The 22,502-nt window shown below is 50.0% G+C and overlaps 1 protein-coding gene across 4 annotated transcripts in view; it reads right to left on the reverse strand.

The window, feature by feature from the left end:
- Positions 1-22,502, reverse strand: part of BTBD11 (BTB domain containing 11) — a 290,646-nt gene that overhangs the window by 65,624 nt on the left and 202,520 nt on the right. For all 4 annotated transcript variants that reach the window (XM_044227574.1, XM_044227573.1, XM_044227575.1 and 1 more), the window contains one exon: positions 12,004-12,156. In XM_044227574.1, coding sequence (XP_044083509.1) covers positions 12,004-12,156 — 153 coding nt within the window. The remainder of the gene's footprint in view (positions 1-12,003; positions 12,157-22,502) is intronic.

Here is a 22,502-nt window from a genome sequence, read left to right on the forward strand (position 1 = left end):
ATACCTAGTAACTCAACTGCCCTCCTTCCCTTCCTTCTACAAATACCTACTAGACCCAGCTATGCGCCAGGCTTTGTGGTAGGTCCCAGAGTTCAGGTGTATCTGATTTCTGCCCCAGCTCTAACAAGATAAATAAGCCAGCTGTCTCAGTCCATGCTGCATGACCCTTTCTTCTGGAATATTCTATGCCCCCTAACCTCTTCCCTAACTTCTTGCTCACCTGAGACAAGGCCCTGCCAGTCAGGAGCCATATGGACCTTTGTCCACACACTCCCCCCCTTTTATTCTGCTACCTCTTCCCTCTAGTGACCCCACTCATGGGTCAATGCCACAGTGATGGGCGTGTGACTGCTTTGAGGACATGGGGTACTGGGGTACTCTAGCCAGTGATGGCCTTCAAAACTCTTGCCTGTCACTGGGGTGGGAGAGGGGCCCCCAGCTTGATTCTCTTGCTGCATGTTGGGGTGGCTGCCTCAGCAGTGGGGGCGGGGGAGGGTGGAGGCTCGCCCGGCCTCAGTCTGGGCTAAAAACCGTGTCCCTGGTGGGATCCTACCACATCTCGTCAAGATACTCATCTCCTCCCTCTCTCAGAGGAAGTTGAAGCTATTGTTTTTGGCAACAAGGAGAAGCAGACCTTGGACCTGAGTGGCGGAATAAGCATAATCACTTATCACTTTAATGTGCATTTACTATGACACAGGTGTGCTACATGGTTTATATGCCACGTGGTCCTAATAAATATATATTTAGTTTTTTAAGAGATTTTATTTACTTATTTTGGAGAGAGAGAGGGAGGAAGAGAGAGCATAAGTGGGTGAGGGGCAGAGGGGAGAGGGAGAGGAATAAGCAGACTCCGCACGAAGCATGGAACCGGACTCAGGGCTCGATCTCACGACCCTGAGATCATAACCTGAGCGGAAATCAAGAGTTGGATGTTTAACCAACTGAGCCACTCAGGCGCTGCTCCATAAATGGGTATTATTTGATCTGATCCTTCCCACAACCTTATGAGGTGGGCAATTCCCTGTTTTGCAAGATACAGAAACTGAGGCCCAGAGAGGTGAGCAACTTGTCTAAGGTCACACAGACAGTAAGTGGTCAAGCCAGGACTGGAACTCAGGCAGTCAGCCTGCAGGGCCTACACTCCTAAGCACTGTGCTCTGCTTCCTCTCTATTAGAAGCTCGGGGAGTGCACCTGCCCCTAGGCAGGCTGGTTTGGGGAAAAAGCCATACACGGACTCTCACATTTCAGTGGACAGCCAGCTCTCCCTGGTTTGGACATTTTCACAACTGAACCTACTCTTACTTACCCCACATTGTCCTTGCCCCGTATTTGTTAAAATCATCCCTAGCTACACACTCTCCCAAAACAGAAACCCCAGAGTGACTTTATGCTGTAAAAATCTGGTGAGGGGAATTGGTACATCATGCTACAAAATCCAACATTTAAGTGAGTTTCCCTCCCATCTCTGTTCCCCCCATGGGATGGGTTGAATTACGTTCCCCATTAATATGTTGACATCCTAGCTCCCCACCCCCTTACCTGTGAATGCCACTTTGGAAACAGGGTCTTTCTGGATGTAATCAAGTTAAGAGGTGGGTCGCAATCCAATAGGACTGGTGTCCCCATAAGCAGATGAAAATGTGGTTGGAGACACAGAGAGAAGAAAGGCCACGTGAGGAGGAGGCAGAGATTGGGGTGATGCTACACAGGCCAAGGAACAGCCAGGGCTTCTAGAAGCCGGAAGAGGCAAGGAAGGATCCTCCCCCAGAGGATGTGGAAGGAGCACAGCCCTGTCGACACCTTGATTTTGGACTTCTGGCCTCCAGAGCTGTGAGACCATCGCATGTGCTGTTCTAAGCCATTCCGTCCACGGCAGCCACAGGAAACCCATACACCCTGTTTTCCAACCCCCTCCTCGGGTACCGACACCACCCTGGGTAGCGGTTTCTCCCCATCCAGATACGGCCTAACACAGATGGCAAATATACGTGCATTCGTCATACAAAGCTGACCCCTTATACGCTGTCCTACGTGGTCTTTTTCACTTGGTGACACGGCCATTAAAAAAAAAATTCTGGTAAAGTATACGCAACACAGATTTACCATTTCAAACATTTTAAAGGTGTTGTTCCGTAGCATTGAGTATGTTCCCACTGTCATGCCATGGTCACGGTCGCTTCTCCCAGGAGCTTTTTCATCTTCCCAAATCAGAACTCTGTCCCCAGGCAACACTGTCTCCCCAGCACTCCCCCTTCCCCTGCTGCCAGGGTCACGCCCAACACCCTTCATTCCCTCACCCTGGAGGGGTCACTGAGTCCTGCCCCTTCCACCTTCGCTGTGTGTCTGCCCCCCCGACCCCTCAGTCCAGCTATAGCTTCTCTCGCCTGGGTTCCTGCAACAGCTTCTGGGCCCCTGGCCCACCCCCGCCATCTGGTCCACACGGCCACCATACCCTCTTTCTCCAACATAAATCTGGGGGCGCCCGGGGGCTCAGTAGGTTAAGCATCTGACTCCTGATCTCAGCTCAGGTCATGATCTTAGGGTCCTGAGATGGAGCCCCGCCTTGGGTTACACGCTCAGCATGGTGTCTGTTTGAGATTCTCTCTCTCTCTACCCCTCCCCCCAAGGCATTCTCTCTTGCTCTCTCTCTAAATTAAATAAACCTTAAAAATAAAATAAAATAAAATACAAATCTGATGTCCTCTCCCAGCTTCAGAGTCTGCGACGGTTCCCACCTCCTGCACGCACAGTCAGAATTCCGTGTGGAAGTCCGCCACACGTAGAGCTCAGCCCCACATCCCACGCCTGGTCCAGGGCCTGGCCCCCAGGAGGCGGCTCAGACCCGGGATGCTCCCGTGGTCTGAATTCCTCATTTTCTCCAACACACGCTCCCACCTGGAGGCGTTCCAAGGTTCCCTCTGTGTGGACTGACTTCCCTGCCTCTCCTCTCTTCAGTGTCTCGGCCTCAGCACTCAGTTCACCCTGCACCATGCACATCAAAGGCTGCCTCCCGCCTGTCTAGCGCTCCTGGAGCCCAGTCTTGCCTGCCCGATGTTAGAAGAGTGACCACATTTTTCGGTCATTACTTGGAGGTCCCGTCTGTACTGCCCCTGCCCCCCTGGGTGGACACCGTAGGTGCTGGGTACACGCCTGCTGAGCCCAGGACTGCCCGGCTGGCCGGCAGCAGCCCCTGGAGCAGGCTTTGAGGCCTGTCCCTGACATCATTAGGGGAGGACATCGGAGCCCCACAGTGACTCTCCTGGGATCACAAGAGAGCGCTTTTCTGAATTCCTGGAGGCGCTAGTGCACGGGCCTCAGTGTGGGGGTGGCGGGAGCTCTGCTGGGGTCACCCTGGGGCCTGCAGCACGGACTTCATGCCCACTGGTGGTGAGGACTGGGGTGGCGTCCTGGGGCTGTGCTTTCAGGCCAGCCCAGCCCAAGAGGCCTCGGGGAGCTGCAGGAATTTTCCAGAGCCGGGCAAGGACAAGGGCATTCCAAGGAGGAAGAGAGAGTAGCTCCCGACTCCGTGAGAGGCAGGGGAGCCTTCCAGGGCCCCCGGAGCCATGCCAGGGGCCAGATGCTCCGCTTCCACAGGTGACCTTCCGAGGGAGAGAACAGGGAGGCCCCAGGTCTGGATTCGGGGGTTGATGTAGAGGTGACCAAAGGGACTGCTGGCCTGAATGTGACTCCAGTGTCCCCTGCCTATGATACCAGTGTACCTTGTCACACTGTCTTTCCCCTCCAGAGCCCAAGATGCTCTCCAAGCACCTCTTCAATTCCTATCTGCCCCCACACCGGTTCACTTTCTTTGTAGCACTCAGACTCCGTGAAATCATCTTGCCCATTCGTACTATTGTTTATTGTCCGGGTCTCCCTAGTGGTGCCTCAGTCCTGGGGTCTCGGTCCTCTCTGAGCCCAGAACAAGGCCTGGCTCCACACAGATGCAGGGAGGACGGTGGGGAGCCTTTCTCCTTCTGACATCCACAGTCAGAACTCCCCTCATCCGGCTGATCCTCTTATAGGAATGAAGGCCAACAGCTCCCACAGCATGAGGTCTGTCTCCTCGGTGACTCGGTGACCACCAGATGCTGTGGCGCTGATGTGGTGTCCCTCAGCCCCCATGGGGCCTGACCGACCAGCAGCATCCCATACGTGTTTGGTAAACGAACCCAAACTTCCAGCTGTCATTACAGGGCTCGGTGGGAGGCACCAGAATGTTAGGACGGGTACTCTTGGGGCACAACCTTCACCTTCGAACCCAGTTTAACCCAAAGTGGACAAATGACAAAGCCTGTTAACCTCTAAAGTTGATCCAGAGACCCAAGAAGAATTAAAAGTAAGTCAAGCTTTGGTGCGAATCGTTAAATTCATACTCGACTCCCTTCTGGGGGTCCCCAGCCCATGAAGCAGCTGTCACTGCATCTTTACAGGGAATGAATCTCATCCCATGAGGCGGGTGAAGTGACTTGTCCAAGGTCACCTGTTACAAAGCAGCAGACCCAGGTGAGAGCATCTAGAGTGGGGTCTGGCACCTAGGAGTGCTCAATAAACACAGCAAAAGAGTGAAGAAAAGAACAAAACGACCCTGGTATCCCATTCTGACACCCTCTGCGCCGTACCACTCCCAAACTTACCCATGCTGGGACAGCTCAGATTCTGGTGCTCCTTGCAAAAAGAGTAACTATTTCCCGGAGCAAGCTCAAGGTTCGGACAACCCCCAAATCCTGTTGCTAGGTGCTGTTTATCGGCTAAGTTAGGATTTGAGAACATGCCTTTTCACCATTATTTCAATACAGTTCCACTCCGGAGCAGAAAAATTGCCTCTTAGAAATATGGGAAAATAAACAGCATTTAGTCTTCGTATTTCTAAAATGTTTCAAGACCAATCATTAATAAGAAAATGTAGAAACGCTGCCAGGATGTCTTATTTGTTCTTTCCTTTATTCTGTCTGGACCCCCTCTCCCACCTCCCTAAGGAGAGGGAAAAGAAAAGAGAGAAAAGGCTGAATGTTCCAGGTTTAGATTATCTGATACTTTAATTAAGGAAGAACAAATGGGTCACACTGTCAGCTCCCACACTGCAGTGGCATCAAAGGGTGTTCCTTTTGAACAAAACCCATCACAGTGGTAAGGCTTTATCATTAGCTGAGTAAAGACAAAAGTGCTTTGGCTGCATTTGGCCAAGGTCACTCTGAAAATCAATGGCTGCACTAGGAACAGACCTGAGAATCCTTGACTCTGGTGGCTCTGTCCCAGCTGGTATCCAGGCTGCCTCCCACCAGGACACCTCGGCCAGCTGGTAGGTAATTATATGTGCTAATCGTCATGACACTCTAGCCGCCAACACCAAGATCCCAAGTTCCTGAATTGGTTAGAGCATCCAAGGACCTGTCCCTTTCTAGGGCTGTTTACTGAGAGAGGCGAGCTCCCTCCTCTGTGCCTGGGGCTCAGAACAGGAGCGTACCTGGAAACTGGGAAGAATGAAGTCTGGGGGGCAGGGGGAGAAGGGAGGGGGCAGGGGGAGAAGGAGACCATAATGTTATCTCCACTCCCCAAGTCCTCTATTCTAGAATGCACCTGCCTCACAGTAGCTGTGTGACCTCAGACCATTTCCACAGCCTCAGTGAGCCTCAGCCTTCCCATCTGTAAAATGGGATAACCAAGCCTGCCTTGCACAATTGTTGGGGATGGCACGCCATGAAGACTGAGTACCAGGCACAGAGTAGGAGTCCAATACCTATCTTTTGGATATCTGAATGGGCCAATCTTTCTGCAGACTGGAGACAGCAATTCCTCCTTCAGGTCACATGAAATGAGGTGGGAAAATCGATGTATAGATAGGTCTGCATGTTGCCTAGACTGAGAAATACTTTTTTTAAAAAAACAGGTGCCTCCTTCATGTACTTAATTTAGTCTAGTTAATGGAATTTCTGAGTCTTATGCTTACTATTAAGGAAAGCTAATGGGCGCCTGGGTGGCTCAGTGGGTTGGGCCGCTGCCTTCGGCTCAGGTCATGATCTCAGGGGCCTGGGATCGAGTCCCACGTCGGGCTCTCTGCTCAGCAGGGAGCCTGCTTCCTCCTCTCTCTCTGCCTGCCTCTCTGCCTACTTGTGATCTCTGCCTGTCAAATAAATAAATAAAATCTTAAAAAAAAAAAAAAAAGGAAAGCTAATGAAATATTGTATTTTCTTTTTCTCTTCAAAAAGGATTTCCAAACTTGAACACTTGGCTGGGCCAGTCAATGATTATGTCTTCTACACACCAATCATGGTTCTGGAGACAAAAGAGTCAAGAATTGAGAGCTAAAGGACTCAAAATAGCCTGGACACTGAATGGAACTGCCTTCCTTTGTCTCCCTGCTCTGCACCTGCGCACTCTGGCCTGCCCAGGGCATCTCACTCCCATCCTGTGTGCTTGTAAGAGCTCCGTGCTGGACTTGGGGCATGGAGATGGACACCGGCTCTTGGAAGCTCATGCTCCGTGTACAGAATTGCAAGAAGGAAAAAAATCATCTCGAAGAGGGTTGCTAGAATCCTCATAGAGGACTGAGTCTAGGTCTGGTGTTGGGGAACCAGAAAAATTTTTATCTCTGGGTGTCTGGGTCTGATATCTGGCTCCCAACCCTGTCACTTAGTAACTATGTGATGCTGGAAGAATTACCTCGTCTTGCTGGGCCTTGATTTCTTCCTCTGTAAATTGGGATGGCACTGCTTTCCTGGATAACAACAGCATCTCTTTTGAGGTTCACATGAGAAAACCTTAAAAGCTTTTAAGAATTATAAAGCGATATGGGGAACCTGTATGGTTCGGTTGATTAAGTGTCCGCCTTCACTTCAAGTCATGATCCTTGGGTCCGGGGATCGAGCCCTGCATCAGGCTCCCTGCTCAATGGGGAGTCTGCTTCTCAGCTTCCCTTTGCACCACCCTCCACTGTTTGTTCTCTCTCTCTCTCTCTCTCTCAATTAAATAAATGCAATCTTGAAAAAAAAGAATTATAAAGTAATGCATAGCTAAAAGTCTCCATTGTTATTTCAGGGTTAGTAGAGGCATGGGAGCAATGTTAGTTAATACTGATCATGTCGTGAGCACTTTCTTCCTTTCAGGCCTTGTCTGTGCAGGTGTGTCATGGTCTTGGGCCCACTTTGTGTCTGCACCAACAACCTCTGATGGCGGCTACTTTCCTAATGGCGATGTTACGGGTTGGGAAACAAGAGGTCCAGAGAGGCTAACTAGCTTGCCCAAGGACACACAGCTAATTAACTGTGGTGGTGTTGATTTGGATCTAGACGATGGGACTCTGGAGCCCAGTCTCCTAACCTTTAAGCTATGGAGTCTCCTGAGAACGTGGCAAACAGGGAATGCTCGGCAGCCGCAGTTAAGGAGACATCTTAGTTCACGGCCATCCAGCAGACTCAGGACTGTTGCAAAGAGAAGAGCTAGAGCCTCAAGGTCAGCTCAGATTCAAGATGTAAATCTCCTGTTGTAATCGATAACTGGCACATAGTAGGTGCTTAGTAAATGCTCCTTAGCCTCTCCCCAAGACATGCTGTTATTCCAGATGGCAAGGCATGAGGGACGGCAGTGCAGGTAGAACCTGCCTAGACTGCCTGGACAGAAACTCAAGGAGAGTACAACTCAGTGGTTAGGACTGTGGGCCATCTGGGTCCATAGCCTGGTTTCATCACTTACTAGTTCTATGATCTTGGACGTGTTCCTTAACCTATCTGTGCCTTAGTTTCCTTACCAAGTGGGCACAATAAAGTATCCACTTCCGTAAGATTTGGGAAATATTAGTTATTATTCTTCTGTGTAAAGCACTTCAAGCAGCCTAACACATGGCAAGCAATGACTTAGATCAGCCCCTGTGTGTTCCCTGGCTGAAGGGCACCTCTGGGTCTTCAGGGGGCTCTGTTTTATGCTGAAAACCCTCCATTTCCTTGCAGACCCCAATCAGATCCTTGGAGGGTGGAAATCTCTGAGGTCTGGTCACATGATTAGGCTAGATGAAGGGATTTGAAAATGGTGATTATGTGTGAGTCTGGAGTCTTCCACAGTGTGTGTTCGGTGTATAAAGTCTCTGAACTCTTTGAGGGTCTGTGTTCCCGGTTTGCCTCTATGGCATCTGGGGTTCAAGGCGTGAGTCTTTAAACTCATCCAGGGTGTGGGTTTCCAAGTTTGAGTCTGAAATATCTCGAGCATGTTTAGCATGTGAGGCCTCTTAAATCTTTGAAGACATTCGTCCTAAGGTGTCTTAAAAATTTATTTTTACTTATCGAGCCATAATCGATGTACGGGATTATATTAGCTTTAGATGTACCCAATAGCGTGATTTGACACTTGTGTACCTTGTGACATGGTCACCATCAGAAGTCTTGTTGCCATCTGTCGCCTGACAAGTTAATAAGCATTACTGAATATATTCCCCATCCTCATGACTTACTTATTTTATTTATTTATTTTTAAAGAGTTAATCAATTTGAGAGAGCGAGAATGAGAGTGAGAGAGCATGGGAGGTCAGCGGGAGAGGCAGACTCCCTGCTGAGCAGCGAGCCCAACGTGGGACTTGATCCCGGGACCCCAGGACCATGACCTGAGCCGAAGGCAGTCGCCCAACGCACTGAGCCACCCAGGCGCCCATGACTTACTTGTTTTATAACTAGAAGTCTGTACTTCCTAATCCCCTTCGCCCATTTTGCCCACTCCCCCATTCCCTGTGCCGCTGGCAACCACCAATCTGTTCTTTGTATCCATGAGTCTGAGTTTTGTCGTTGTTGCTTTGATTTTTTTAAGATACCATATATAAATGAAATCATGTGGTATTTGTCTTCCTCTGTCTGACTTATTTCAGTTAGCATAATTCCCTCAAGGTCTATCTGTGTTGTAAAAGGCAAGATTTCATTGGTTTTGATGACTAAGTAGTATTTTGCTGTGTGTGTGTGTGTGTGTGTGTGTATGTGTGTATATAAAATATATACACCACATCTTCTTTATTCATTCATCCATCGATAGACACAGGGTGTGTCCATATCATAGTCATTGTAAACAATGTGCAATAAACACAGGGGTACATGTATCTTTTCTAATTAGTGTGTTTGTTTTCTTCAGGTGGAACTGCTATTCCATCTACGGTAGCTCTATTTTTAATTTTTTGAGGAATTTCCATAGGGGCTGTACCAGTTTGCATTCCCACCAAGAGTGCATAAGCGTTCTCCCTTTCTGCATCCTCACTATAACACTTGTTTTCTTGTCTTTTTGCTAACAGTCGTTCTGACAGGTGTGAAGCGATCTCTGTGGTTTTGACTCGCATTTTCTTGATGACAAGTGATGCTGAACATCTCTCTTCATGTGCTTGTTGGCCATTGGCATGTCTTCTTTGGGGAAATGTTTATTCAGATCCTCTGCCCATTTTATAATCAGATTGTTTAGTTTTTATTATTGAGTCGTGTGAGCTCTGTACATATTTTAGACTCATATCTTGAAATACAGATCACCAAAAAAGTTCAGTAACTCCACTTGTCAGCACAGATCCCCAATAGCAGATAGACATGAAACATTTAACAACTTGGAGATCTCAAACTCCGTGACAAGGACCCTCTACCTGCTCAGACAACTCACACGTTGGGTACAGATGCCCAAACTTCCCCAAGCTCTCATATTCCAGAGATGCCCACACAGCTTGTAAATGCAGACTTATAATTGGCTCAAGGGATTCACTCCACTGAACACAGACACCCAAGTTCAGAATGTGATACTCTGAATACAGACTCCCCAAATACTTCTAGAACCTCACAATCTGAAGATAGACAGAGAAACAGAGCGGAGGCTTGTGGACAGACCTATTTTGGGTACATACCCAAAACTCTCTTGAACACCATACACCAAGAATACAAACCCCTAAACAGCCAGAGACCTCCTATCCTGGGAAACAGCTAGCCAGTTCAGGGCCCTCAAGAAAAAAGACTCTGACCAGCCAATAGGCTTCACACTGATTCAGAGTGAAGGCTGATTCAGAGCCTTTCAACAGCTCAGAGGGCTTGTACTCTGAGTTCAGAGAGAACCACCAACCTAGGTAGGAGGCACAACCCCCAAGGAACCTAGGGTCTTCCAACCCTGCACAGGAAACACGAAAGAGCCGGGAGACTTCAAACCTGGGACACAGACCCTCAAGTTGCCAGAAAGCTCCACGTGTGAGCACAGACCTGCCAACAGACATGTGACACAGACTTCTCAGCAATGCAGAGACCTCATACCCAGAGATACACACCCCCAAAGAGCTCAGAAGTATCACACTCAGGGACAGGGGCACTCAAGGAACTCAGAGACCTCACAAACTGAATGAACCCCCCCAACCCCGCAAACTGTTGAGAAAGTCCAGATGCTGAGGAATGCCAATCAAACCCACAGGAGCTATGGCCTCACACCTGTTAGAATAACTTTCCACAAAAAGCTAAGAAATAACAAGGGTTGGTGAGGATTTGGAGAAAAGGGAACCCTTGCATACTCCTGGTGGAAGTGTATATTGGCACAGCCACCATTCCACCATAGAACACAGTATGAAAGTTCCTCAAAAAAAAAAAAAAAAAGAACTACCCTATGATCCAGTAATCCCACTTCTGGGTTTATCTCCAAAGAAAGTGAAAAGAAGACTTCAAATCCTGCAGCCTCCATGTTCGACTGTAGCGTGAGTCCCCATAGTCAAGATATGGAAACAACCTGAGTGTCTGTTCATGGAGGAATGGATAAAGGAGACGTGAAAAAAAACTGTATGTGCATAATGGAATATTATTCAGCTGCGAGAAAGAAGGAAACTCTACCATTTGCAACAGTGTGGATGGCCCCTGAGGGCATTATGCTAAGTGAAATAAGGCAGACAGGGAGAGAGACAAACACTGGGTGCTCTCACTTCTCTGTGGAATCTACATGGAGCTCAGAGAAACGGAGAGTAGAATGGTGGTTGCCAGAAGTAGGGGGGTGGGGACAAGGGGAGGTGTTGGTCCAAGGGTACATGCGTCCTATTATAAGATGAATTTAAGTTCTGGGGATCTCATGTGCAACATGGTGATCATAGCTAAAAATACGGTATCCTATACACCTGAAAGTTGCTAAGAGAGTGGGTCTTAAATGTTTTGCCCACAAAAAAGAAATGGTCACTGTGTGACAACAGGAGGGAGATGTGAGCTAATGTTTTGATGGTTGTCGCTGTGCAATATTTAAATGTATCAAATCAACACCTTGTACACCTGAAATATCCACAATGTCATACGTCAATTACATCGCAGCAAAGCTGGGACATAAAGAGAGGAAATGATGACCATGACCCCCCAAAGACAGCAGAGTCAGGACAGCGTACCCACAGGCACACACAGCCCCCAGCTTCCTGCTTGTTGCATTTAGACCGGTTTTGACTCAGCCAAGGGAGCAATTGCATTTCTTTTGCTTTGGGTGAAAACTAGCACACACACCCCACCCCCCTTCATGGGGTCCCTGAGGGGCCCAAGAAGAATTCCTATCCTGGGGGAGGGGAGACGTGGGTACAGACCTAGGAAAGAGAGCCACCCCATGTAGGCGACAAAGCAGAGACGTGCTCTTAGCCAGCCAGCAAGTGTTCCCTGCAAGGTGTTGTCAGAAACTACAGCAGGACTGGCATTTCCGCCTGGCAGAGAGAGGGGAGGAGGAGGAGGGAGGGAGGGGAGCAGGAGGAGGGAGGGAGGGGAGCAGAATGAAAGTAGAAAGGAGGCGCACAGAAAGAAGCACTCGGTTATCTGGTCGATCTGAGAACCGGCGCATTCCCATGCAGCTTTGCTCCTGTCCTTCCCCGTCCCTGCAAGAGCAGGGACCCGCTGCTTGTCAAGCCCGCACGGTTCGCTGGGTGCCAAGCGCGGGGCGGGGCTCCGGCTGGCGGGCGGGGAGGAGGGGTGCCCAGAGCCCCAGCCTTGCCTGCGCGCGGCCGGCCGGCTCCCCGGGGAGGGCGCCCCTCGATCGCGGCGCCCCGGCCCTACCTGAGCTGGCGCGGCTCGCAGTCCACACCGGGCAGCAGCAGCCGGGCCGCCTGGCGGACGTCGTCGCTGTCCATGGAGAAGCTGCGGCGGTGGCCGGCGTGCGCCACGGCCACCCGGATCCACTCCATCAGCGGCGGCAGCACGAGGAAGGGCCTGCGCGGGAGAACCCGAGAGAGTTAGGGCGGCCGGGTGGCGGGGGCTGCCGGCTCAGCCCCACCCCCTCCTCGCGGGTCCCACCCCCGTCCCGCGCCCCATCACCCGCTTCCCCAACCTTTTCACCCCTCCCTTCCGCCCCGGGGACCCTGCCTCTGATTTCCCGAATGGTGGGAGAGCCGTCGGAGACATCCTGATCGCACTGGTGACCCCACGGGTGACCCAGGGGCAGGTTCTCCAGAGTCTTTGGGCCTCGGTTTCCTCATCTGCAAAGCTGGGATCAAGTGTGCCGATCCTGGGAGGGTTATCTCCCTCAGAGATCATGTGAACACACAGGAGATGGCTCACTTAAAGCACCAAGCACTGGGGCCGGGCTTCGTGAAAACCCCAACAAACGCCAGGGGTGATGAGTCCTGGGGGCTCCCCATTCTGGGCCCAACCCTAAGGTGTCCTCCAACTCTCCCTTCTGGTCTCCTCACGCTCCCTTTGTGGAGCTCTCCCAGCCCCTGCTCTGCCTGAGCACTGGGCTGCCAACAGGCTAATTTTTAGCACCTGGGAAAGCTGCACAGGGCCAAGTGGACAGGCAGTCCTCCCGGAGATCCAGGCCTCGGGGATGCCCAGTCAAGGCCAGAAAAACTGCCTTAGTTGGGGAGAGCAGGTGGGGGGGGGGGCGAGCCACGCCCCTGAAGCTCTGGGAACCTCAGATTCTCCAGTGGCTAATGAGACCACAGCAGGGGACAGCTTGTTTGCAAGAATGAACTGAGACAATGCCCAAGGCTCAACTATACACTTCGCAATCTCATACATTTGTGCCAACTTCCTGTTTCTTCCAGTGATCATTATCTACTCTGTCCTTCCATTAGGATTAATGGGTTGGTGGGGAAGCTTCTGAAGGAATTCCGATTTAATTCATCTAGGATGGGGCTGGATATTGGTAGTTTTTAAAACCTCCTGCGTATGAATCAGAATTAGGAGGGCTTGTTAACATACAGATGGTGGGGCCCCAGCCCCAGATGGTCTGAGTCTATGGGAAAGGTGGACAAGAATCTGCATTTCTCATGAGTTGTGCTGATGCTGCTGGTCTGGGGCTGCTCTCAGAACTTCCGACCTAAAGCACTCTATGGGTAGAGGGCCTGGGCATCCCGTGTGTGTGTGTGTGTGTGTCTGTGTGTGTGTGTGTGTGTGTGAAATGCTGACCCCTGACCTTGTCTCCAGAGATGCTGATTGTGTCGGGTCCGTGAATATAATTTTAAGAAGCGGCCCCTAGGATACTGATTTAAGTAGACCAAGGAACACACTTTGAGAAATGCACTGTGTAGACCAAAAACGCTTCCAAGGTTTAGCAGAGCCCCTGCTAGGGTGAGGCAAGTGGGGTGCCTCAGGTGCAAAACTGAAGGAGGCGCAGTCATGCAAATGTGTCCTAGGCACCTCTCCTGCCTCACCTTGACCCCAGTGCCACCATTCCGTCCGGCCTGGCTGCTGTGAGGTGGACCGAGGGTGGTAAAGGGAGGGCTGACCAGGCAGCAGCAACCCCCCCACAGTATGCAGCCGTCACAAGCTCCCCAGCAAGCTTTTAGCGGTGAGTTCTGGTCTGCCTAGAGAGTGAGCTGTTTCTCCAATGTTAATATTCAATAGCTAAATAAACCTTTTATATTCATCTCAATTAATCTCACTCATGATCTCCTCTAAATGCTTGGGACCAACACACGAGCTACTTACGATTATGCCTATTTTCTAGATCAGGAGAATGAAGTTTATTGAGGTTAAGTGGCATGTCTGGATCACAAGGTTAGCAAGGACGAGAGCTGGGAGTCGGACCCAAGATGTTTGAGTACATAGGTCGCGTGCCATAACCCCATGTGATCCCGACATTCCCTTGTCTAACTTCCCAGCATGCACTCTGTTACAAGCATGCACCTGTACCTCCCAGCAGAACCTGCTGATCTGGTCACAGACCTTTGCAGGCACCCCCTTTTCATTCCTGGCCACGCAGCTCAGTCCCCCGTCTGTAAGGCCTCCAGCCCTTTAAAAATCCACATCCCACTTAACCTTCAAACCACAGTGCAAATCCTACCTGATCCTAAACATTTCTCCTGGTGTGGACCCCTCCCATGGCGGACCCCACTCCACTGGCTTTTACCCACTGGCCTTGCTGATGCCCCAGTAGAATGGAAAGTCCATCGGAGCGGGGACCCGGATCTGCTAGGTTCACTGATCCGCCCCAACCCCTGGACAGGCCTGGCAGGCTGGAAACACTTAATAAATATTTGTTCACAAGACTCAGATTTACCAATTTCCTAATAGGTGAAATGGATGCAATTGAGTTTTCTGGCCCCTCGGACCTGCAGGGCAGCCTCCCAGGGAATTTCTGGCCAAGTCAGCCTGCTGCTTGGGCTGTCGTCCTCATTCTCTCATTCTCTCCATCACCTAAACTGAATCAGGCACTCAATAAACACACACTGACTTGAAATTGAATTGGATTCTACTGTCTCAGGTGAGCAAGACTTATTTTTGTCACCATGTCTCCATCACCTAGAAACCAGCCCCGAGGGCTCAGAGAACTCTCCTCTGGGAGAACTCTCCTCGTCAGAGGCGGCTCCTGCCATCCTGTCCTGCCTTTCCTTTGCCCAGTGCCCCTGGAGCGCAGCCCCCAGCTCCCAGTCCCTGGGGGGCTGTGTCTCTCCCACGCAAGGTCCTTCGGCTGCTGCCTCTTCCCGAAGTGCTGAGGCCCAGGGCGTGCTACCAGCTGAGGGAGGCTGAAGAGGAGAGGTCAAGGCCCTGCTGCCTTCAGGTCCACGCCCGAACCAAGACAGCTGGTGAGCACCAGAAAAAGAAACCTCGAGCCCCAGGATTCCAAGCCTCCTCTGGAAATTTCTGTGTACCTGTTCTCCTTTCAATGCCGCCTTCTCTTCATCACCCCGACTTCAATAGTTTATAAGCTCATGAATTCTTTGCCAGCAACTCATTTAAAAATCTTCTTATCTCGTCTACTCAGAGGCGGGGAGAAAGTGTTATTGGTGATGTTTCTTTGGGAGGCGCTGGAGATGGGAAAGAATTCTAGGGCCTTGAGCTAGCGAGAGGGGGGGCAGAAAGCAGAAGGAGAAAGACGGCCTTCTCCTTAGGTATTTTTAAAGGGAACAATATTCCACTGGCTACTGACTTTGTTCTGAAGTTGTCCTCAGTGACTAATACCTAGAGGACGCTTGGGAAGCCCATGGCTTCGTGAAGTGGTTCTGAGACTGTGCTCAAGACCAGACCCCACGTGTGTGTGTGTGTGTGTACGTGGGTGTGGGTGTGTAAAAATTCCCAAGGTCTCGGGTTACCCCCAGAGTTTTGGTTCAAATCTGGGGTGGGGCCTGGGTATGTGCATTTGAAATTAGGTCCTCTGGGAATCCTGGAGCAAGCTATGGTTGAGAACCCCAACTGGGTGGCCTGAGGTGAACAGAGAGGAGGACACGGTCCACTCTACCAGGGCAGTGGACATCGAAATCTTTACTGTGGTGTTCAGAAGGGAACTCTTCCAGAAGGGAAGCAGGGCTTTCACAAGGGAAGCGACCAGGGATTCCAGAAAGGAAGAGCAAAGTCTAGGTGGGCTTCTTGCAGAGTCAAGAGAGCAAGTCAGCTCAGGAAGCTCATGGGGCCCAGATTCCAGTGGGAGATGAAGAACATACATGAGTGGGGTCTTCCTTAAACAGTGAAGGGAAAGCTGGTGAGGGATGGTGACCACTCAGGACTGAAAGGGAGTTCGGCTGGGGAGGGGCTGGGTAATAAGGAGGATGCTATGGTATGTTTAGGACTCTGCAGAACTGGATTCTAGTCCTGAACCTGCCAAGAGCTCACAGTAGGACTTTGGTCTTGGATCAGATGGTCTGTTTCAGGGGTCAGCAAACCTATTCTGTAAAGGGCCGGATAGTAAATATTATAGGTTTCATGGGCTATCTCTCACTCAACTACTGACCTCTGCTGTGATAGTGGGAAAGCAGTCCCAGAGAATACGTACAGGAAAGAACCTTGCTGTGTTCCAAGAAAACTTTATTCACAAAATCACAACGGGTCATAGGTGGCTGACCCTGGGTCTTTTTGGTTCCTTCTTCCTCTAAAATTCTTTGAGGGTATAGACAGGCGGCTTCCTGGGGGCTCAGGAAGAAGCCCTGAGACGGGACAATACAAATAAAGGTCCTAGCAATGGGGACAGATAGCTTTGGAGAGATTTGAAAACAGGACCTTCCCACAAAGAGGTCATGTTTGCATCTGGGGAATACTGAGCCACAGGCATGCCCAGAGGTAGTACGTCAAGAATTAAAGCCAAACCTGGCCATGGGTGTGTAACCGATGAAATGTCATCTGTTAACATCACTCATTCATCTCACAATCTGTTAGGGAGCATGCATGTTGTAGGCACACTTCCAGGAGTGGGAGAGAGAGAATAGGATTTATCAAATCCTTGTTCTCATAGAACTAACAGTCAAACAGGGACAGAGATAAGGAACACATAAACCAATAAGTAATAAAGCAATTACACACACCATGGTCAGAATCGGGGTGCTGGGATAGAGAATAAACCAGGTTGAGGTAAGGTGGTGGAATGGCCTATCTAAGAAGGTAACAAAACCTCAAAGATGTGAAGGAATGGGCCATATGTGAATGTTTGTGTAGAGAGACGCATGCTCCAGGTAGCAGTAACAGACTGTGCAAAGGTCCTGAGGCAGAAAAATCCTTTGCAACCCACCAAGGGCTTTCATGAGCATCATCTCCTATTTTGGTCCTCCAGGGCAGCTGGGGCGGCCAGGACACAAGCATGGAAGGGTCACTGTGGCAGGCTGAATAACAGTTCCCAAAGACATCAAGTCCTATTCCCTGCAACCTGTGAATGTTGATGGCAAAAGAGACTCTGCCCCTGTAATTCAGTTAAGATCTTGGGAAGGGAAGATTAACCTGGATTATCCAGGGCCCTAAATGCAGTCACAAGGGGAGGTGTAGGGAGAGAGTAGGAGACATGAGGACAGAAGGAAGTAGCTGGACGAATGCAGGAAAGGGGCTGTGAGCTGAGAGATGCAGGTGCCTCCAGAAGCTACAAAAGGCAAAGGGATTCTCCCCTGGAGCCTCCAGAAGGAACCAGCCCTGCTGAACACCTTTCCTTTAGGCCAGTGAAACTGATTTCATACTTCTGGTCTCCTGCACTGTAAGATGATACTTTTGTATTGTTTTAAGTCTTCGTATTGGTGGCAACTTTTTTTTTTTTTTTTTTTTTTTTTTTTTTTTTTTTTAACAGCAGCCATAGGAAATGAACACAGAAGGTTAGCGCCAGGATTGACTGGGATGGTGTACGTGGCCTGGCCCCCGGTCCCCGTTCCATAGGAGGCAGCTGTGCTCGTCAGCATCACCGGCTTGGTTTTCAGCATCACTCAAGTGTTCTCTCCACTGGTGGAGGAAAAGCCTGGCTACGCAGAACACCATTCCTGCCTTCCCTCTTTAAACCAAAGCAAACCCCTGCAGTTACTATGCCTTTCCTTTATAAATTATCTGGCCTTGACTTCACATCTCTGTTATTTGTTAAGCCTCAGACTGGAGAGAAATTTAGATGTTTGGCTGTGGGTTAGGATGTTCATAATTCTAGAGATACAGAGAGTGAAGGAGAGCAGCAACATTGATAGCAGACAGTATCCAAGGCTGGTTTCCATAGCAATAGTCACTGTAATCGCACTGTATTTGCGGGCACCAGAGCTAAGCAGATGCAGAGGTCAGAGGGGGCTTGCTTACTATAGTGACGGCCCTCTTGTCCAGAGGAGAGTCACGCTGCCCTCGAGCGTGGTTCCTGCAGAAGGGCCTGGGGTCAGAGAAGCCAAGGGGCGTGCTTGAGGTCAGTGCTTCTAGAACATGAATGTGCACAGGAATTGCCTGGGACCTTGTTACAATGTGGGTTTTGATTCAGTGGACCTGGGGCAGGGCCTGAGATTTTACATTTGTATGTAACAAGCTTCCAGGCCATATCTGGACCACAGTTTTCAGTAACCAGACCCTAGAGCGGTATTAGGACTCAAGCCAGAAACCAGGGAGGGTGAGTTCTCTTAAGTGTAAAGAGGAGAAAGCGAGTCCAGGAGTGAGACAGTTACAAGAGGGTGTAGAGGCCCAGGACACAAGGGAAGGGAAGGAGGAGCTCATTTGGATCCTGAGCTGCCGAGGCTCTTGTGAACCTAGGTCGTGAGTTTGTGCCAAGCCACAAGGGAGGCTGGGACAGCAGGTGTCTGGTGATTGCAGCTTTGATCCTGGGAATCGGGTTCTGTGGCCCCCGCCCCAGGCTTCTCCTTTAGTCTCCCTGCAATCTTAGGAAACAGACACTTTCTGCCCCAGGGGAGTGTGTTCTGACCCAAGCACCCACTCCATTGTCAAAAAAGGTATTTGGTATTCGTGATGGTGTTTACCATCATCCTGGAATGTAAATACACCTTCTAATGGCTGATTTTATCTGTCCACTTGGCTAGACCACAGTACCCAGACGGGTGGTCAAAAGCTAGTCTGGATGTTGCTGGGAAGGTATGTTTCAAGAGATTAGCATTTAGATCAGGGGACTCTGAGTAAAGCAGATTATCCTCCATCAGAACGGTGGGTCTCATCGGACCAGACCGAGGCCTAAGGAGCTGCGAAGACCAGAGGGTTCTGCCCCCCTTGGCCTTCAGACCTATGCCGGGAAATCAGCCTGGTAGCCCCCTGTTTCTGTGTGGACTGGGCCCCCTCATCGTCACGCACCATCGCCGGGGCGGGGAGGAGGCCTGGGGGCTGGGTCCCTCCGAAGACCACTTCCAGCATCCTGAGGGTGCCTAAACACTGCGTGGGGACGGTGAAACAGAGGCCTCACGGGTAGGCTCAAAGCTTTTAGGGCAGAACAAGACATTCTGTACCAATAGGACGAATCTTTTGGGTGTGAAAGGCAGCTCCACGAATAGGCGATTCTATAAACTTCCCAAAATGGGGCAAGGGCCAAGGCGTGCTGGGTGGGAAGTGGACTTCTGCTCACGGTGCCAGCATGCCCTATTAGATGCTCCCTCTAGGCGGAACAAATACGATATACCATACCGAGGAATAACCGTCTCCTCCCTCCACCTTTGCCCCGACTTCACCTCCCCGCCCATCCTGGGGAAGAAGGTTCCTCCCCCACCTGCCCTCCCTCTGCTCTCCTGGGGACGAGGCTCCAGCATGGACCTGCCTGCCCCTTATCTCAGCCCCTGCTCCTTTGCCCGTGGCCACCCATCTAAGCACCCCACGTGCTCCCGTCTCCCAGTCAGAACAGGCTAGAAGCCCCAACGATGGAGAGCGAGAAGTCACAGCTCTCCAGGGACTGAAAAATCTCCCCCTGGGGAACTGGTTACAAGGCACATTCCTGTGTTCCCCCCAGCTTGCTGGGTGTATGGGTCTCCTGGGGGGGTGTCACAAGGTACTACATACTTGGCGGCTTAGACAACAGAAGTGTGCTCTCGCACAGTGCTGGAGGCTAGAAGTCCAAGATCAAGGCAGCAGCAGGACCGTACTCCCTCCAGAGGAACGAGGACAAAGCTCATTGCTTGTCTCTTCCAGCTTTTGGGGGCTGCCAACATTCCTTGGCTAGGGCTGGGGCTCCCTTTTTTTCCTCTCTGCCTCTGTCTTTATATCTCCTGGTCCTCGCCTGTGTCAAATCTCTCTCTCTCTTCAAAAGATGGGACTTAGGACCAACATTAGGACCCTTAACTAAAATCACACCTGCAAAGACCCTTTTTCTTTGTAAACTGCAGGCTGCAGAGATCAGGACCTAGTATCCTCTGGGGCCATTACTGAGACAGTTACCCTGGGTAGATCCGCACCTTGTTCATTCCCTGCAGGGTTTCTGATGCCCAGCGTAGCGGAGCCCCTCACGACTAGAGAATGCCAGCTCCGGGCTGCAGGGTGCTTGGCAGCCCTGAGGTCCTTCCTTGCACACCACTCAGGGATCCAAAGACCAGCCTGTCCCTCTCCTCTCTGGGCTGCTGGCTGCACCCCAGCTGGGCCTGCTTAGGGGCACAGAGCCTCTGCGGTGGGAACCTGATCTCAAGCGGGTGGAATGATGAGGGGGCCTGGGATATAAATGGCCCTGGGAGGGAAGCTGGGGCTTCAGAAGTGGGGAAGCCACAGGCTCTGTTTGAGGCCGCCACAGAACCTTCCTTAGCAGGCTGGGCACCGAAGATCCACATTTGGGAGGCGGCAAGGGCTGCACAGCCTCACATCCCTGGGAACAAGGGCTCCGGGAGCCTAAAAGGGCGGGGCCTGGGCTGGTGCAGGCTGAGAGGCAGAGGACAGCAAGGGTCTGCAGGGGTCACCTGGGCTTGACCCTGCTTCCAAAAGGATTATCATAAAAGTCTGCAAAAGGCAGCACACAGCCTTACAAAGGAAACCTGCTCCTGGTGTGGTGGGAAGGGCACGCACCCTAATGACAGAAGGCCCAACATTTGAGCCGGTGACTTGCTAGCTGTGGGACTTGGGCAAGTTGCTTAACTTCTCTGTGCTTCAGCTTCCTTCCATGTAAAATGGGAGAAATAGGCCACTGCACAGGATTGTTGTGAAGATTAAGACAGTCTCTATAAGGTGCTTAGCACACAGTAACTGCTCAACAAAGCCAGCTGCCATCAAGCATTTGTCTTTTATTAGTTCGCTTGATAATGACAAGAACCATAAAGTACTATTCTTATCTTCATTCCAGGGATAGTGAAACACAGGCACAGAGAGGTTAGACAACTTGCCTAAGGGTACACAGTTATAAGGAGCAGTATTGGGATCTACATGTAGGCACTAAGATCCAGAGCCAGGGCTAGTAGCCAGGCATTCTCTCATTTCCAGGCAAAAGAAAGAGCACGTGCAAAGGCCCAGAGGCAAGGGAGGCATAGCGCTTTGGGGGAATTCAGCTTGATGAGGTTAGAGCTCAGATGGAGGAGAGAGCTCAGGGGAGGAGGTGGACTCGTAGGATAACACTGGAGAGAGACAGGGCAAAGTCCATATAAGGCCCATTCCTTCTGGAATAAAAGCATAAACTCCTAATACTCTAATTTATCCTCAATTAGGACTGCAGCAGAAAAACACAAAATCAGAAAAGCATTTGAAAAGAAATATCAAGAATGGACTGACGGGGCGCCTGGGTGCTGTCGTGGGTTAAGCATCCATCCGTCTCTTGATTTTGGCTCAGGACCTGGTCTCAGAGTTGTGGGATCAGGCTCCATGCTCAGCAGGGAGTCTGCTCGAGATTCTAGCTCTCCTTTTCTTTCTGGTTCCCTCCCACCCCCACTCACACCCTCTTTCTTAATAAATATCTTAAAAAAAAAAAAAGAATGGATTGGCCAAAATACCTCTGAAAATGCAAAACAAAAGGTTCACTGTAACTGTTTAGAAAGTTAATGGAGAATATTTTTATACTCTGGCAGAGAAGACTGGGTGTCTCTCTGTACACGTTTTCCTCTTTTTCCTTAGTAATAAAAACCCCCATTGTTAGCTGGGCTCATGACTACCTAGTACACATTTTCCAGCCTCCCTTGCTGCTAGGAGACTGATTCTTACAATGACATATGCAGAAGTTTCTTGTGAGACTTCTGGCAGGGTCCATAAAAGGCCCAACTTTCTCTGGTCTTCTTCCATTCTGCTGGTAAAAACGTAGATGTGATGGCTGGTGTTAAAGCAGCCACAATGGACAAGGAGGTGGAAGCCACATGTTGATGATGATAGAGCAGAAGGACTTGGATTTCTAACAATTGCTTCAGTGGCCATACCTCACCTGGATTCTTACTTCCAGACTTTGTTTATATGAGACATAAGCTTCTATCTGGTTTAAACACTTGCTGTTTGGGTTTTCCATCATTCAGAGCCAAATCTAATTCTAACTGACACTAATATCACTTCCTGTAATGTTTAAGTTAAATCTGTATTTTTCCATTATTGTGTCATCATGGATTTGAATTCGTTTTCCCTTTACAAAAAAGAGGTGAAAACCTTCCCTTTTAATACTTATCGTCTAAGACTGCAAACTTGGAAACTTGAGACTGTATTTGTTCCTTGAAGCTACATGTATTAAAATATTTGTTACAATGAATTGCTTGTTCATTTAAAGGTGTAAACTATGTCACCAGAAGTTAAGTTGATTTATCGACTTTGTGAAAATACACTGACAATGGCCTTGAGCTCATCATAATTAACCTAACTAATAAAAATAACAACACAGAGGCTCTTGAAATCAGAAACATATCTGCAAGTCTTGATCCTTGCAGAAGTTATCTTGCAAGGAAACATGATCTATTTAAAATTAATAAATCAATTTCATTTAATTTCAGCTCTTCTCACCGGCTTTGTTGAGA

This window comes from Neovison vison, chromosome 12, assembly GCF_020171115.1.
Source record: "Neovison vison isolate M4711 chromosome 12, ASM_NN_V1, whole genome shotgun sequence".
Classification (NCBI taxonomy): Eukaryota; Metazoa; Chordata; class Mammalia; order Carnivora; family Mustelidae; genus Neogale; species Neogale vison.